Raw genomic sequence first — 18,653 nt, forward strand, 5'->3', positions numbered from 1 at the left:
CATATTGTAAGAAGAAAATGTTTGTCTAATTTTCTTAGCTTTAAATGCTTCAGTATACATTTGACCTCTATCAATTACATTTGACCTCTATCAATTGCATGGTCATCTCCTGTGATAATCAAATGAGAGATGGGTATATTGTGTTGTCTGTTGTCAAGATGAAGAGTACATTTGACCTCTATCAATTGCATGCTCATCTCCTGTGATAATCAAATGAGAGATAAGTACATTGTGTTGTCTGTTGTAAAGATGAAGAGTACAGATTAAGATTATGCTATAAACATAATAAAACAAATTACATCAATTATTTGTGTATGCATATTAATCTATTCATTTGATAGGATGTAGTTAGTCAAGACAAGAAACTATCTAAATACAAAGAAGACAGAAGTATCCCCAAAGGTCTGAAGGCCCTGAATAAAGACTGTCATGACCGTTTAGAAGCTTACCAACATCTGTTTTACTTATTACAAACTAATCCTACTTATCTTGCCAAGCTCATTTTTGAAATGCCGCAAAGTAAAACAACAAAATTCATGGAATCAGTTATTTATTCTTTGTTTAATTATGGATCTAACCAACGTGAAGAATATCTTCTTATTCGACTCTTCAAAAAAGCATTAGAAGAAGAAATTGCGTAAGTAATTTATAGATTAAAATGTACACCATTTTTGTAATTTTTGTATATATATTCATAGTATGCAGACCATTTTTATACTAAAGAATATACATTTGTAATAATAAAAATATAATTTTACAACCTACAAACCTTCACAATTTATGGGGTATTTCCCCAATTTGAGGTATTAACCTGAAGTAAAAAATCCTTTACTATATAATGTAAACGCCTCAAAACAGTTGTGAGTTAAAATGGTATTTAAGCACAAACATGTACATACTCACTCAAACAATATTAAGAGTAGCATTAGGTCTGCAGAAAGATTTTGAAAAGATGGCAGGTGTGGGTATATACCTTAGCCATTTTGCCTGCATTAATTCTAGATGTCTATTGCAGTATTAATATTTATGACTTGATTGTAGCCAGCATAATTGGGTAATGTTTCCTTCTTATCTAAACATTTTGTCTTCATGATAAAAACTATAACATAGATCAGATTTTTTGTGGACTGTTAACCATGAGAGTGAAACATTTACAATTAAGTTTGATAAATGAATTGTTTAAGAATCTGTTGAGAGTTAAAACTGTAAATGTAGATTTTTGATCAGATTAAAAATCGGTTTTTGATATGGGGATGTACGGCGGGCAGGTGGTCATCAGCCAAATGTTGTCCTTGCATTTACTCATGTACAGTTCAACCAAAGCTTTCAAAATTTTAATATGTTGTTACTGACAACAAAATGGAGGTCAAGTTCTATAATGGCAATTTTTCACTTTTCCTGTTCAGGAGTTATGGTTCTTGAAAGATTGAAAAATGGTGTTTCCAGTCATGTATTAACATTTTCTCATGAACCATTCAACCAAAGCTTTTTAAATTTTAAATGTTGTTACTGATGAAAAAATGGAGGTCGAGTTTGATATTGATGATTGAAACTTTTACTTTTACCATTTAGGAGTTTTGGTCCTTTTGATATTGATAAATGCCAGGAACAAATCAATGTTAAAATATCAGGTTTACTGTCATTCTGACAGCTCTTGTTTGTTTTTTCAAAATTAGAAATGTATCTTATTAAAAGAGAAGTTCAGTTCGAATATATATATGAATTATTACATAAAAATAATGAAAGAAAGTGAAATATCTGTTGATATTGTTATTATTATAGGATGTTATTGAGTAAAATCTCTGGAAAAATGCATATCACGAAAAGTAACATTTTACGTTAGCAATGTCATTATCTCCTGTTACTGTATCTCATGCCCTTAATTGAAGTAGAAACAAATTATTCACTTAATTTAAAAAAAAAAAAATTTAGAAGCAGCACTTTATACAGTTATACATTTATACATCTTTAGGCATTATGTTTTCTGGTCAGTGAGTCCATTCTTTCGTTTGTCCGTACATCCGTTTGTCCCACTTCAGGTTAAAGTTTTTGGTTGAGGTAGTTTTTGATAAAGTTGAAGTCCAATCAACTTGAAACTTAGTATACATGTTCCTTATGATATGATCTTTCTAATTTTAATGCCAAATTACAGTTTTTACCCCATTCTTACGGCCCACATTCCATGTATTTGGGATACATTCTTGTTTTAGAAATTTTGTTGGTAAGGAAATGGATTTAAGTTAGTTGGTTTACAGAAAAATCTGTTAAAGAGTTTCATTTGCAGTCAAACATCATTTTCTAATTTTTAGAATAAACAAAAATCAAACATACTCATCAGCTTTGCTATCAGTGCTTCATTTATTTGTCTATCTTTGTATTTATTGTCATATTACAACACTGATTATTGTATGTTTATAATTGTGAAGACTTCAGTATCATATCTGACATACATATTTATTTGCAACTCATCAAAATGTTATAAATTGTTACCTGTTGTATATGTTAATTCTCAAAGGAACATCTTTACATGTTTGATACCTTAGTTTACTTAAGGAGAGGGTACAGTTTTGGGACAATTAGGCTCTAAAACTGAAATATTTATGTATCTTCAATTATCTTCTTTTTATACTCTCCTTTAAAATTCAGAGGGGGTTGTCTTTACAATGTCTATCCGTCAGTCCTTTGAAATTTCGGTCATAATTTTATCAGGAACTACAATCATATATAAGCATGCTTAAATGTGTGATGCCTTTTCAGATTCATAGCTCCTAATCTTCCTGTTTACCAAATACTTAAATATTCTAAACACAGAATGCAGTATTCTATAATTGCTTACATCCACTTCATTTGAACTTGAGCATGTTTAGTGGATAGTTGTCTCATTGGCAATAATACCATATCTCCTTATTTTGATATGTATTGACTTTTTGTCACATTTTTAAAGAGAACTACAGATAAGAGCTTATTGAAATTTGTTATCAGGCTTCAGGTTAACTTGTTTTACCTTTGTGTTGTATATTTACACCTATTGCTCTCAAACTTCCTGTTTACGTAATACTTTTAAGCTGGGATATCATTAGTGAGCTCTCAAACGTCCTGTTTATCTAATACTTTTAAGCTGGGATATCATTAGTGAGCACACAGTTCTACTTCTTGGAATCAAATATTAAATCTGTCACTTTTAAAAATACATGGCAGTTATTGTTTAAATTATACCTTTTTCATTGATTAAACAGCAATGAAATGACAGTAGAATGCCCAATTTACACGAAGTTCATGCATGCTTACAAATAATATAGAGCACAACATATATTTTTCATTTTACTTTAATCTGCTGATTGTAATAATTGGTTTAGCTGTCTTCATGACACCTGATATATTTATTTTTTAAAGGGAAATTCTAAAACTTTTTCTGTTTGTTTTGAAGAAGAAGAGTAAACATGTAATTGCTTTTACCATTGTATTATTCAACTTTTTTTGTTGAAAAAAGACCTTACAGTTTAGCTTCACAAATGTAATGTGCTTGCCATACATACCACATGAAACATGTTTTCTGTTCTGTTTCTTCCACCATTAAAAGTTTTTTTTTGTCAATGATAATAAATTTAGACATTTGTATAGTAAGCTGCATGAAACTCCAACAAATTGAACAGATATACATCCTGATATTAAAGCTCTCTGCATTTGATAGTATGATATAAACTTCTTATGTACAATATAATTTTGGAACACTCTTGACTTCTTCAGTAACTATTGTTTGTTTCTTGTATTGCTTGCAGACGACTGTAAGTATGTATGTCTTGCTGTGTAGTACTGTTCTATTTTAATCACTTTCTGTGGCATGATATACTTCAGAATACAACCAGAGCATGAAAACAGAACCATTTTTTCCAGTGATAAAATGGTCACACTTCAATTGACATAATAGTAGTTTATGTCAGAAAATTATACGCTGTCTTTAAAAGATTTCAAAAAGTATGTGTTGACATTTATTTATAATTCTAACATATTTAACAAAGAATTAGTCCAGTGAAAAAAATAGTGACTATGTTAAATTAAGGTGTTGATAGTAACAGTAGTATAATCAGATTTTGTGTTTACACATCAGAATTAGAAAGGGAGATTTCCATGTTATTTCCAGTCTTATTGATAAACCTTTGAATATACAGACCCAAAGCCACAACTTTTTATTGTTAGTGACTGTACAAAGCCACTGTTGTTGATATGAAGTTTTTTTTTTTTACCAAATCTTTTAGTTATTTCCTATTATTTAAAATGTTATAATGATACATGTAAAAGCAAAACAATATTTTGTCATTTGTCCTTATAGGAATTATTGCCCTAAATTAATGACTTTAACCCTGTTTTCTATTGACAAACAATGCAGAAGATAAACCCACACCAATTTTATTGCTTAGTTCTTTTTTTTTTACCCGCTCCAGTTTTGGAGAAATTGACTTTTCAATAAAAATAAATTACTGCTCCTGGAATTTTGAGGTCTGCATGCAGCTACAAAACTAGCTTCTTGATTTTTTTTCTCACAAGGACACTTTTATGAAACCTCATATCCCCTGTTTTTTTCATTTGCATACAAGCAGAATTCTTCTTTTGTTTAGAGGGGGTAAAAAGTGTAATTGGTTCAACAACTTCTAGTCAAGTTTAAGAGTTTTAAAGGCAATACTGGTTTTAGGAGCCAAATGAAAGAGCTTTTTTCACAGTCAGATTTGATTTGGGTGACAGGTATTTCGATAGAACATTTTAATACCTTGGAGTTTACATGCATAGCAATATAATTATCTTGATCAGGATGTTGTTTTAGTACAAAGCTCCTGAATATCCTGAATATGGATGAAAATTCCAACAGGCTTCATTACAAACATAATTATTGTATGCTTATGCCGTCAGAAGTTTATACCTTAGTATAAGATTGTATGAGGTATGTTTTATACCTTAGTATAAGATTGTATCAGGTACGTGTTATACCTTAGTATAAGATTGTATGAGGTACGTTTTATACCTTAGTATAAGATTGTATGAGGTAAGATTTATACCTTAGTATAAGATTGTATGAGGTACGTTTTTTTCTGACTGACAATTTGTTTTGTTCCTAGCTAAATTTTATTTCAATTTTTTTCCCTAGCTAGTTTTAATTAATGCTTTGTAATGTATTAGAGTAGTTACAATTCTTCACCTATTTTTTGTGATGCTTTTGATACTTATTTTAATCAGACACCAGACAGTTAGCTATAGTCTATTTATATTCCCCTTTACAGTTAGTGTCCATTTTAATTAAGTTCGTTTAATTTTAAGATTAATTAAGAATTGAATGTTTTTATGCCCCACCTACGATAGTAGAGGGGCATTATGTTTTCTGGTCTGTGCGTCCGTCCGTTCGTTCGTTCGTTCGTCCGTCTGTCCCGCTTCAGGTTAAAGTTTTTGGTCGAGGTAGTTTTTGATGAAGTTGAAGTCCAATCGACTTCAAACTTGGTACACATGTTCCCTATGATATGATCTTTCTAATTTTAATGCCAAATTAGAGATTTTACCCCAATTTCACGGTCCACTGAACAGAGAAAATGATAGTGCGAGTGGGGCATTCGTGTACTGAGGACACATTCTTGTTTTAGTTAATATATTGGTTTGTTAAAGAGTTGACCTAATTACATTTGATATGAAGTGCAAAAACTCGATGCATTTACAACCCTATATAAAAATACAGCCATGAAATAAAGAGCTTAAACAAGCCTTACATATGTTTTTGCATTCTTTTAATCTTTTCACAGATAGCCTGTGTAGTCATAGACATTGCACCTTTATATACAGAAATAAAATTGAACTTCTGGAATACCTTAGCCAATCAAAATTTTAAATTATATGAAACTTCTACATTGTTTTTTACTGCAACTAGTTGTGATTATTTCCAAAATATAGTAACACAGCTATATTTTGTGCAATGCCAATTTCATCATGGATCACTTTTTCCACAGCAAGGGGTTCATTAAGGGATGAAAATAAGTTTGAAATTTGTGTTACAATTTAACTAGCTATGAATTTATTTATTTAAGTTGCAGTAAAAAAAATTTTTTAGGTCAATGTCACAAAAATATCAACTTTTTTGTACTGGGCACAAAACTGGGGAAGGGCTTGGTAGAACTTCCCCCTTCCCCAGTTTCTTAGCCTCATACAATGAGGTTGATATTTTTCTGACATTGACCTAATATTGTATATGTACATAATGTTAAATTATTGTATGATAAAGACATATCCATATATTTGTATTCAGTTTGGAAATGGGATTTGTATAGCATATTCCAGGAAAAAATGCATGTAGAAAAAACAACCTTTACTTGGAGAACTTGGTGCTTTGACGAAAGATTTTTCATATAGTTTCTGTTCAATTAATTTACTTCTTTCATAGATTCATGAGAATATAGAGCTTGACATAATGAATAGTCACTTGTATGTTTATTGGGTCTTTTTGTTATTTGTATTGTTAGGTTTCTGATTCATCATCATAAAACCTTTATATTTATTTATACCCATAATTTGTTTCAAGAATTGAATGCTTCTATTTGTAAATTTATTGGTGTGAAAAGCGTTGACTGAATTGCATTTTGTATAGACGACCTAAATGTTTTATACCTTGTATACAGATGGCTTATGTTATGAAGTTTCTGTCCATTGTCCTTGATTTTATTTTCATTGTGATACATCTGCTTAAACTGTAAATTTCTCTCATATTATTACTAAAGATATTTAGCATATTGGATCCTTACAAGGTCTACCTGTCTGTCAGATAAGGTTCACCTGTCATTGATCTCATTTCATAGGTCAATGATCAAGGTTATTTTTTTCATGGTGATGTCTGTTTCTCAGATACCATAAGCAGTAGGCCAACTTTACCTGGGTTGAGTTCAATATCATAGCAGCTACGTAGTGCTACGTAGCTTTTGACTACTGAACGTATAGTTATAGACTAGATGCTACATAGAAATTGATAGCAACTACGTAGCTGCTACGATATTGAACTCAACCCTGGTGATATGAATTATTGTAGGATGTTGCTCTTGTAGTAATTTGACTTTGACCTCATTTTATGATTTAAATGGTTCATTGGTCAAATATTAAGTTTCATTATTAGGTCTGTTTCTCATGTTCTATAAGCAATAGGTCAACTATATGTGGTGTATGAAATGATTGCATTGTACATGTACGTAAATAGTCTATTTCTATGAGACTATAAGCAATTTATTAACTACATGTTGTGTATTTAATGATTGCAAGGTATACATGTCTGTCTGGCAGAGTTCATCTTACATTCTCCTCATTTTCATGGTTCATTGGTCAAAGTTTGTTTTTCTTTGGTTAGGTTTGTTTCTAAGATATTATAGCAATAAGTTAATTATATTTTGTGTATTGAGTGATTGTAAGGTGCAAATGTCAATCTTATAGGGTTCATCTGACCTTTAACTTATCTTAAAGATTCTTTTATAATGTTATTTTTATGTAATATTTGTAAAACTTTTTTTCATATTAAGACTTTCAACATAATTCAATCATGATCAGAGACATTTTAGCAGATGCACTGGAGTGTATATATGTCATGTGTCATTCAAGATTTTATTCATAACTCCAGATTCATATAGGTGTACAACAGGACAATATAATTACTAACATTAAATAATACATAGCAAGTATAGGACAGACAAAACACAAATACATGTATGTAATAAAAGACATTTTATGTAGGTAATTAAAGTATTATAATTATCTTTACAATAATTGATAACTTATTTTGCATTTTTACATTACATATAGACAGCAGACCGGTAAATTTGTTCATGCTTGGACTGCTGGTTTTTAAAGCTTTCTTTTTTGTCTTACAAATCAACACTTTTCTGACAATAAATTGAAAAACCTATCAATTGTACAATGTTATTTATATGAAATTTAATTGTAGGGTACATTAAATAACAGAAATCAGTAGTATTATGATAATCTTCTTATAGCTTTCTACAAGGAATAAAGGATTGAGATATTAACTATACTATTTCTTACAGATCCAAAGTAGATAAGATGTCAGACTTTGTCACAGGAAACCCTTTGGTAGTGAAGATGATTGTTGGTTTCAACAGGTAAACTTTGTAAAACTGATTAAATGCTTTATATCTGTCTTTAGAACGAACAATTGCTACTTATGTATTATTAAATCATAATCTTCAATCAGTTTATTTGAAGTCTGGAGCTGGCATGTCAGTTAACTGCTAGTAGTCTGTTGCTATTTATGTATTATTGTCATTTTGTTAATTTTCTTTGATTACATCTTCTGACATCAGACTTCTCTTTAAAACTGAGTTTTACTATGCATATTGTTGTGTGTTTGTTTTTTTACACATTGGCTAGAGGTATAGGGGAGGGTTGAGATCTCAAAAAACATGTTTAACCCCGCCTCAATTTTGCACCTGTCCCAAATCAGGACCTTCTGGTCTTAACTCTTTGTTAGTCTTGTATGATTTTTGTCGAGCCTTCAACTTTAGTCGAAAAAGCGAGACTAAGCGAGACTACATTCTGTCGGCGGCGGCGGCGTCCACAAATATTCACTCTGTGGTTAAAGTTTTTGAAATTTTAATAACTTTCTTAAACTATACTGAATTTCTACCAAACTTAAACAGCAGCTTGTTTATGATCAAAAGAAAGTATCCAGCAGTACATTTTGTAAAAATAAAATTCCATTTTTTCCGTATTTTACTTATAAATGGACTTAGTTTTTCTGCGAGGAAACATTACATTCACTCTGTGGGTAAAGTTTTTAAAATTTTAATAACTTTCATAAACTATCCTTGATTTGTACCAAACTTGGACAGAAGCTTTTTTATGATCATAAGATAGTATCAAGAAGAACATTTTGTAAAAATAAATTTCGACTTTTCCGTATTTTACTTATAAATGGATTTAGTTTTTTTGCCAGAAACAAAACATTCACTCTGTGGTTTAAGTTTTTAAAATTTTTATAATGTTCTTAAACTATCCTGGATTTCTACCAAACTTAGACAAAAGCTTGTTTCTGATCATAAGATATTATTCAGAAGTAAATTTTGTTAAAAAAAAATTCACTTTTTCCGTATTTTACTTATAAATGGACTTAGTTTTTCTTCCAGTTAACATTACATACAGTCTGCAGTTAAAGTTTATAAAACATTTATTAGATTCATAAACTATCCTGGATTTTTTACCAAACTTGGAAGCTTCTTTCAATCAAAAGACAGTATCGAGAGGGAAATTTTTATTGATGTTTTTCTTCATTTTTGTTGAGTCTGCGATTAACAGCAAAAGCAGGCGAGACACTGGGTTCTAGTTTCTTGTGTTTAGTATGACATCCATTATCACTAAACTAGTATAGATATTTGTTTAGGGGCCAGCTGAAGGACGCTTCCGGGTGCAGGAGTTTCTTGCTACATTGAAGATCCATTGGTGGCCTTCAGCTGTTGTTTGCTCTATGGTTGGGTTGTTGTCGCTTTGACACATTCCCTATTTTCAGTCTAATTTTATTGCTCATTTTTAATCAGATTTGCAATGGAAAAATTAGTTATTAATTTGGTGATGTACAGCAGGTGGATGGGCAAGCGGCAGCCTAATGTTGTCCGTGTATTTACTCATGAACCGTTCAACCAAAGCTTTTCAAATTAAAATATGCTGTTACTGATGACAATATGGAGGTCAAGTTCAATAATGGTGATTTTCAAATTTCCTGTTCATGGTGTATGGTTCAAGAAAGATTGAAAAATGGCATTTCTTGTCATATCGATGCATTTACTCATGAACCTTTCAACCAAAGCTTTTCAAATTTTAAAATGCTGTTACTGATGACAAAATGGAGGTCAAGTAAGATAATGACGATTTGCCACCACAAAATAGCCTGAAAGTGGCACTAAAAAATGCTGTTAAAACACCAACAATATATCAATCCGACATTTATGTCAGGAAAGGGAGACATAGCTATCCTACATTCTGTTGTCAATGGCATCATTATTTAGGTTCAGTCTGTGGTTTAAACTTTTTTTTAAGGCATCAATAAGTATGTCAAACCATTTTGAGCATCTATGCTTAATGTATATTTTTATTTTTCGTTTTCATGCCTTCTTTTTACTTATTTTCAGAAATCAGAGAGGTCAGAATGCTCTAAGAGATATGTTGAGTCCTTTAGTCAACAGTGTAATAGAAGACAAAACTTTGAAAATCAACACTAACCCTATTGAAGTATACAAAGTTTGGGTAAACACCACAGAGTCTACAACTGGTAAAACAAGGTTGGTCTCACAATTCAGTGTGTTAGTTTGTATGTTCTCCTTGAAGAATTATTGAACTGCCATATAAATGGCCAACAAATTGGAAATAAATAATCATAATATGAAATATTGCTATATTTATGTCACCCTGCAAGTATTAAGCTGATTCTCATTTGACCCCTCTTTTATAGACATTCTAGTTTCTGTATGCCCTTTCCTTTCTACTGCATTTTTCCCCTGAATTACAAATCATGAAATTTAACAAACTTCATGTGAGCATGATTCTCAGATTCATTGCTTATCTAATACATGGTTACTTTGAACTTTGAATGCTTTTGTTAACTTTGGGACTGTAAATTTAGTTCGACTCAACCATAATTTCGTCACATCCAATTTCGACTCATCAGGAGTCAAAATACATACATTTATATGGAACAAAGTTCAGGACCACGTGAAAACTTCGACTCATCCAAAATTTTGAGTCAACCGAGTTCAAGACAACGAGAGTTAACTGTAGTTTAAAATATCATCTTTGAAAATTTTATAAAATCTTTTTTTATTATTTTTTCATCTTTTTTGAAAGAAAATAGGGGCCTATGTTAAGTGCATGAGAAATCTAGAAAGAATTATTTCTAGCCGAATTTTCAAAGACTTTTATCTCCAAAACAAGCACACTGACCCTTCATTTTTTCTGCTATTTTAGTTTATTTATTTATATAAATTGTGTACTATCAGTTAATAACATTGTTTTAAAAAGCTTGTTATTTTGAAACAGAGAAGAGAACAACATCCTTAAGGATGTACTTAGGTGAGGTTTTGGGAACTGTGTCAAATGTTCGGACTCCTTGGTGTTTTTCCATACAATACAATGTTAAATATTTTGCCCCATAACACCCATTTATTTTTTCATATAAGATTTAATAGCTCATGAAAGGTCATTTATCAAAATTTTAGAAGATTCTTGATTTTCTTTCTTATGTTTTGAGACCCAATAATATCAATGCAAATATAAGGTAAAAGTCAGAGTCAGCCTTTTCCCGCCATATTTTAAATCTCAAATATCTCGAAAAGGAGGTCCATGACCTATCAATATTTTTAGCTTAACATTATCCTTAATTGATGCTCTACCAGTTTATAGTATTAATTTTAATTTCTTAATTTCTTAATTTTTACCTAACCTCACCTAAGTACATCCTTAAGTTAGTTTCATAGGAACTACTTGTGATAGTTCATGTATATTTGATATAAAGCTGAATTACTATCAGCACATATCAATTTGGCCACTATTTCGATGACCTGCCTAATTGTCATGATTGTCAGCTGTCTGAAGCTTGAGTCCCGGTAGATATGGAAGATCTGGATTTGTCAGCAAAAGGGTTAAGGTAGCTTTTTCTTATAAATCATCAACTTCCTGTTAATTGAATACTTATAGTGGTGGTATAAGGGTGCATAAACTCACAGTTTAACTTGTTTGATTTTTTATTATAGTGGCTTACCCTATGATGTTACAACAGAACAAGCCTTGAAACATGAGGAAGTGCAGGTATTGATACAGGAGTCGGTAGAGAAATTACAAGGAGTATCTGATTTCTTTCTGACAACTATAGCTAAATCACTGGATAAAATACCGTAAGTACACATTATAATCTTCTGACAGCTTTAGCTAAATCACTGGATAAAATACTGTTAAGTACACACTATGACCAATGGAATCTCAGAATAAGCATGTTAAACAAATACTTCTTGTTTGTAACACTGAAGTCCTCAAACTCTGTTAAAATTTATTTGAAAACAACAAATATGTCCCAGTATTCTATTCACCATCATAAAATGTATGCTTTTCAGATTAATTCAGTGGTCTTTGTTTTGTTTTGATTGTTATTTGCTGTGGGAATAAACACAAGAAGTTAATGAGTATAATTATTTGTTTACAGTTAAAATATGACCTTAATTTTTTTGTAGTAAAATATATAACATGCATAACATGCATACAGTTCTTGTCAATTTGGTCAAATGCCAGTTCATTTTTTTCCCCCTTTACCCTTAATCGCATAAAATTTTTATTTGTTAAGGGTAAAGAATGATAACAATTGTAATGGTAGAATGTTTAGAACAATATATACTATTATTTGTACAGTGATGATTGGGTTTTATTGTCCAGCTATCCTTTAGGATATTGCAAACTATCGTACATATTGTTACGGTCCAATAGAACTCTATTTATATACTATAATTGGTACAGTCCAATAGAACTCTATTTATATACTATAATTGGAATTGGTACGGTCCAATAGAACTTTATTTATATACTATAATTGGTACAGTCCAATAGAACTTTAGTTATATACTATAATTGGTACAGTCCAATAGAACTTTATTTATATACTATAATTGGTACGGTCCAATAGAACTCTATTTATATACTATAATTGGTACAGTCCAATAGAACTTTATTTATATACTATGATTGGTACGGTCCAATAGAACTTTATTTATATACTATAATTGGTACGGTCCAATAGAACTTTATTTATATACTATATTTTTTTACTATCTAATAGATTATTTTGTGATATGTTAGATTTGCTACATTTTACCAAATTACTATTGTTAGGAGCTAAGGCAAAAATTATTTACTTATAGTATGGTTTTTTTTTTTTTATAGGTATGGAATGAGATATATGGCAAAAATACTGAAGACCTCCCTTATTGCAAGGTTTCCAGAAGCTGCTGAAAAGGATATACTCAAGGTTTTTATTATAATTATACATACAGAATTTATAACAGCATTCAGATTATAATATGTATCATATCAAGATAAAATTTTAAAAATAAAAAGATAAAGGATTAAATTCAATAAGGGCCAACCGTAATATATTGATTCCATGGTTTTAAGAAAAAAAAATGTTCTAAGGTGATGACAAGACACTCAAGAATGTGAAATAGAATTTTTTTGTTGAGATTTTCTTATAAAGTGTTAACATTTAGAACCCAAATAAGTTAAAAGTAGAGAAAGTTATACTGTTGTGGTGTGTTTGTATATTTATCAAGATATGTATTTACCTCACAATATATTTCAATGTTTTGAACAGATTGTTGGTAACCTGTTGTACTATAGGTACATCAATTCAGCTATTGTAGCACCAGATGGATTTGGTATCATCGATGTAGGAGCAGAAATAAAACTGTCAAATGATCAGAGGAGGAATTTGGGATCTGTGGCAAAGATACTACAATTTGCAGCTTCTAATAAAGGAGTAAGATTGTTTGTAAAGATTTAACATCATTAGATTTTCTGTTAAAGTTTGCTGGTATATTTTTGCAAGTTTCCTGTGAGCCGTTGTCATTGATATTTAGTCCCAAGACTTTTTATATTTCGCACTACATATTATACAGGACCTAGAAATACCAGGCGTTTATTTGTTCGTCTGTTGGTATGTCATGTCTTCCCTCTGGTCTTGTTAGTTCTCCCTTATGTTCAATACTTGCTGGATTTTTATAAAACTTGTATCATAGATTTATATTATTAATATCTCAAAATTAGTTCTAAAATCAGTGCCCATCATTTTTGTCAAGCCTCAAAGCTCAACATAGGGATAGTGATCTGGTGGGAGCTGCAGCGGCGTTAGCTAACTTCAATCCCAACCTCCCTTTAGTGGTTTTATAAAATGCAGTGCTTGTCATTGTATGCACCACCTACGATACTAGAGGAGCATTTTGTTTTCTGGTCTTAGGGTCCATTCGTTCATCCGTTCGTTCGTTTGTCTGTCCCTTTTCAGGTTAAAGTTTTTGGTCAAGGTAGTTTTTGATGAAGTTGAAGTCCAATCAACTTGAAACTTAGTACACATGTTCACTATGATATGATCTTTCTAGTTTGAATGCCAAATTAGACTTTAAAGCCCAATTTCACGGTCACTGAACATGGAAAATCGTATTGCGAGTGGGGCATCTGTGTACTTAGGACACATTCTTGTTTTTATAAGAGTTATGCCCCTAAGGAATATGAACTATATGGAAATTTGCGTTTAAAAGTTCTCTAACATGTAAAAAATTTTATCATATCATATCAAAGGTTTATTTGTCCTTCTTAACTTTTTAGTCAGAGTGTCACTGATTAGTCTTATGTAGACAAAATGTTAAGCCTGGTATCTTTAATGTTGTGAAGGGTAGATATAAATTGAACATACGGTGTAGCGGGTTAATTTTGCGGGTGTTAATTTTCGCGGATAGATCAAAATTGCCAAAATAAATTCCACCAATTTCAAAGAGCTAATGCAAAGGTATCGATAAAGTTCTAAATCCACCAAAATAAAAACCGCCAAAGTATTTCGTACACCTTATTCAATGAAAATCGCGAAAATAACCCGCTATTCGGTATGCAAATAGCTGTATTTGATAGTAGTCATGTTATGAAGATCTCAATTTTTAAGTTTCTTGGACACAAAAAGGTATTTACATGGTAAATAATGAACTGGTCGTGACCTTTTATTGTTATATCACCTGAACCTTTTTCATGAGATTTTTTTGTCTAACAACATGAGGTCTTCTTATTTAAGAAGAAACCCTAAAGTTGCACAAAATTTCTTGAGAGCTATCACAAGAAAAGTTTATCATTGCATAATAATTGTTATCTGTAATTTTCTTTAGTTTGGTGGTGACAGCTCTTATTTAGCAAGTATGAACAACTACATCAGAGAGGCTCATGAAAAATTCAAGTAAGTGGAATTATAATGAAGTAGACTTTTTATTAAAGCATTGCTAGGAAGAGAGTTTGGTCTTTTTTCATTGAAAAATTTAAAAAAAAATGAATTATTTCAATGGCATTTGCATGTGTCTGTCTTCATTGATCTTAATTTTAAGAAAGGGGAGTTATAAGTGGAATTATAATGAAGTAGACTTTTTATTAGGGCATTGCTAGAAAAAGGTTTGGTCTTTTACATTGAAAAATAAAAAAAATGAACTATTTCAATGGCAGTTGCATGTGTCTGTCTTCATTGATCTTAATTTTAAGGGTCAGTGACTTCAATTTTTGTCTTGCCTCAATGAACGTTTTTGTGACAGAATTAATGACATAGATGGTGTGTTTCTGGCCATGATGGCTGCTTTGACAACAGTGATGGATTCAACAATTGTTAGGTTTTCTAAATAAGTCAGTTTTATAGGAACTGCTTATGATAGATCAATAATATATTCTTTGAAGTTGTACATATCAGGTTGATGACTATTTCCAGGCCCTGCACACTAGGTTGTGGCCCAGCAACTTTCGATTAATTTGTATATTTCAATGTTAAGTTTTTTACTCAAGTTTGATAGGAACTACTTGTGATAGATCAATGATATATTATTGATAAGAATGAGTGGTCATGGTGTTATTGGGTAGGAGATTTGAATGTTTTCACAAGATGTGGTGGTTGCATTTGAGACAAAGTTTTCAACAATTAGCCAAACCTATTCTGTATAATAAGCTATAAAAGCAAATTAAAATGAAATTATTTGAAATAACAATGTAAAACAATTCAAACAAGGAAAATTATCAGCAAGGTTTATATACAAAACAAACAAACAAACAAATAGGAAATACAGCAACAAATGACAACCACTGAATTACAAATATAAAAAACTAACAGCCTGATGTATGTATAAAATGATAAACAAAAAGAATATACAATACTGCCTCTGACTTTGAATAGGCAAATACAACCCCCCTAACACTGGACAATGGTGTAACAGAACATCATAAGTACACAATTATGAAAATCAAATTGAAACGAGCTTTAATCATCAGATCCATTCAGCCATATAGTTTAGAATTGTGTTTTAGGAAGTTTTGTATGGAAGCTTGTGAGGTACCTGAACCAGATGTATGGTTTAATGTAGACCAGTACACAGATCTAGTCACCATTACCAAACCAGTCATATATATATCAGCACAGGAAGTCTGTGATACTCATCAGGTACATTAAATGTCATCATTCAATTTAAATATTACCATGCATATATTGTTATATGAAATTATTATGAAGACATGAAAAAATCCCACACCAGAGGAGGCAGGCTTGAGCTGACCCCTTAACAAAAACGTGTACTAGTTCAGAGAAAATGGACATCAAAATGAATGTTCTCTAATTTTTGTGCTATTTACACATTTCCTGACCGGTGTGAGAAAAATATTTCTCCTCACTAGTGAAAAATCTTCTCGGCAAATGATTGGTTGAAATTTAATTGTGACGTTAAATTTTTTTTTATTGTTCTGAATTTTCTTATTGTGATGTCATGAAAAAAGGTGACCATGCCTGATGACGTCACATCAAAAGTACACAACTTTTCAAATCTTTGAAAAGGAAGGATAAAAATCATAAGAGAAACAGATTCCATCACTGTAACTCGTGAATTATGATATTTCTCCACTCTCAACAGTTAAATTTTAAATATTAAAATTTAACTGTCTCGAGTGGAGAAATATCGTTATACACTTGTTGCAGTTGTGGAATCTATATATCTATTGTTTCATACAATGAATAAAAATTAATGTAAAATGTTTTTAATAAAAATTATAGAGTAGATATTATTCTTTACACATAAAACTGATTTCAAAAGTCAATTGTAAGAAAATGTTAAAAGATAATTGTAAAATCAAAATATTGAATTTTAATATCTGATGGCAGAATCTAATCTTTATATTTCTGTAAATCTGTAAATGTATATTTCATAATCTGATATTTTTTTTTTTAATTCACAGCTACTACTACAACATCAAGACCAGATTGCTCCTGATTCCCAGGACCCCTTACATGAGTTATTGGAGGATTTAAGTGATGTTCCCACTGTCATAGAGTTATTAGGTACATTCTTTCAACATAAGTTAATTGTGACATTGAAATATCCAATACAAATATGGTTTGACATTTTTCACTTAATCCTTCGATAATTTCAGTCACTTTGACCAGCCAAATAGTCAACTCTTTGGTGTTGACATGAATATCAATAATGGAGTCATTTTTACAAATTTCTTGTGAACAAAACTTTGAATTTTTCGAAAAACTAAGGATGTTCTTATCCCAGGCATAGATTACCATAGCCGTATTTGGCACAACTTTTTTGGAATTTTGGATCCTCAATGCTCTTCAACTTTTTACTTGTTTGGCTTAATAAATATTTAGATATGATCGTCACTGATGAGTCTTATGTAGATGAAACGTGCGTCTGGCGTACTAAATTATAATCCTGATATCTTTGATAACTATTCACTGGCCTTAAGGATTAGCTCATGTGAGTTTTTCCCTTCATAGGCTTTCCACTCCCTGGCAAAAGCCTGTCAATTGTTCCAGTCATTAAAATACACCTGAAATTAGTGAAAATTTTGGAAACTGTGTCAACTATTTAAACACAATCCAAATTCAGAGCTGTACCAAGCTTAGATATACATTTTATTTAGCTATGTCTTCTGATGATAACTTCAAATTTTCTTGAATGTCCAGTCTTTGACAGCCTTTTCCATTGTTGTCATCCATCCGTAACTAATTTCTATAAATCTGCTCTAATATATGTGTAAATAAAAACCAAACTTGATTATCTGTAGTAGTCCTTTAGATTTTCTCCTCATAACAAATCACTATCTTGTACACATTGTACTTTATGTTATTAATTGTAAGGTTCTAGAAAAAATATAATTTAATGAAGTAAACATACATTTTTTAAAAACATGTTTCACAAGTTCATGAAAATAATTGTTTTTCGTGGATTGGAAACATTTTCAGAAATGGAAAACTTGTTTGATTTTAAGAAAGTCAAGTTAAATACATAAACAAAATAACAGAGTTTTGACAAAAGATCTTATAAATGTATTTAATGTGAAATTCTGGGTTCGATTTGTATCTCTTTGTTTATATAGAGTAGTCCCTAATTTATATTATAATTTTAAAGGTGGAGAGATCCCTGAGGATGAAAAGATACAAGAGATGTTAATTGCACAACTAGGTAAAACTGAAATTTCACTCACTTTGACAAACAAATTTGAAGTTCCACAAGATGATCAAGCTGATGTCAAACAATTGCTGATCAGGTAATTATATATTATTATTATTATTATATAGTAATTCACTGAAACAAAGACTCATTATACATGTTATTGATACACATTAATGACATACTTATGAACAACACACACAAATCAAATGGTACCTAACACATTCACTGAAATTTATTTAGCTCCTTTAATTTTCATAAAATTTTGACAAATGATTTACTTTGACCCTATGACAAAAATATAAAAATTTCCAAAAATTTGAACCAACAATTTATCAGAAAAGTTACACTGGTTATATAGCAGTTTGACAAACATTAATTTCGATCATTGAGAAGCTTAAT

The 18,653-nt window shown here is 30.8% G+C and overlaps 1 protein-coding gene across 2 annotated transcripts in view; it reads left to right on the forward strand.

Moving 5' to 3' along the window:
* Positions 1-18,653, forward strand: part of LOC143072387 (ras GTPase-activating-like protein IQGAP1) — a 98,348-nt gene that overhangs the window by 57,195 nt on the left and 22,500 nt on the right. For both annotated transcript variants that reach the window (XM_076247291.1, XM_076247293.1), the window contains exons 27-36: positions 342-637; positions 8,061-8,135; positions 10,158-10,307; positions 11,775-11,915; positions 12,952-13,036; positions 13,379-13,543; positions 14,934-15,001; positions 16,108-16,240; positions 17,026-17,128; positions 18,210-18,348. In XM_076247291.1, the coding sequence (XP_076103406.1) occupies positions 342-637; positions 8,061-8,135; positions 10,158-10,307; positions 11,775-11,915; positions 12,952-13,036; positions 13,379-13,543; positions 14,934-15,001; positions 16,108-16,240; positions 17,026-17,128; positions 18,210-18,348 (1,355 nt within the window). The remainder of the gene's footprint in view (positions 1-341; positions 638-8,060; positions 8,136-10,157; positions 10,308-11,774; positions 11,916-12,951; positions 13,037-13,378; positions 13,544-14,933; positions 15,002-16,107; positions 16,241-17,025; positions 17,129-18,209; positions 18,349-18,653) is intronic.

Source organism: Mytilus galloprovincialis, chromosome 4 (genome assembly GCF_965363235.1).
Source record: "Mytilus galloprovincialis chromosome 4, xbMytGall1.hap1.1, whole genome shotgun sequence".
Classification (NCBI taxonomy): domain Eukaryota; kingdom Metazoa; phylum Mollusca; class Bivalvia; order Mytilida; family Mytilidae; genus Mytilus; species Mytilus galloprovincialis.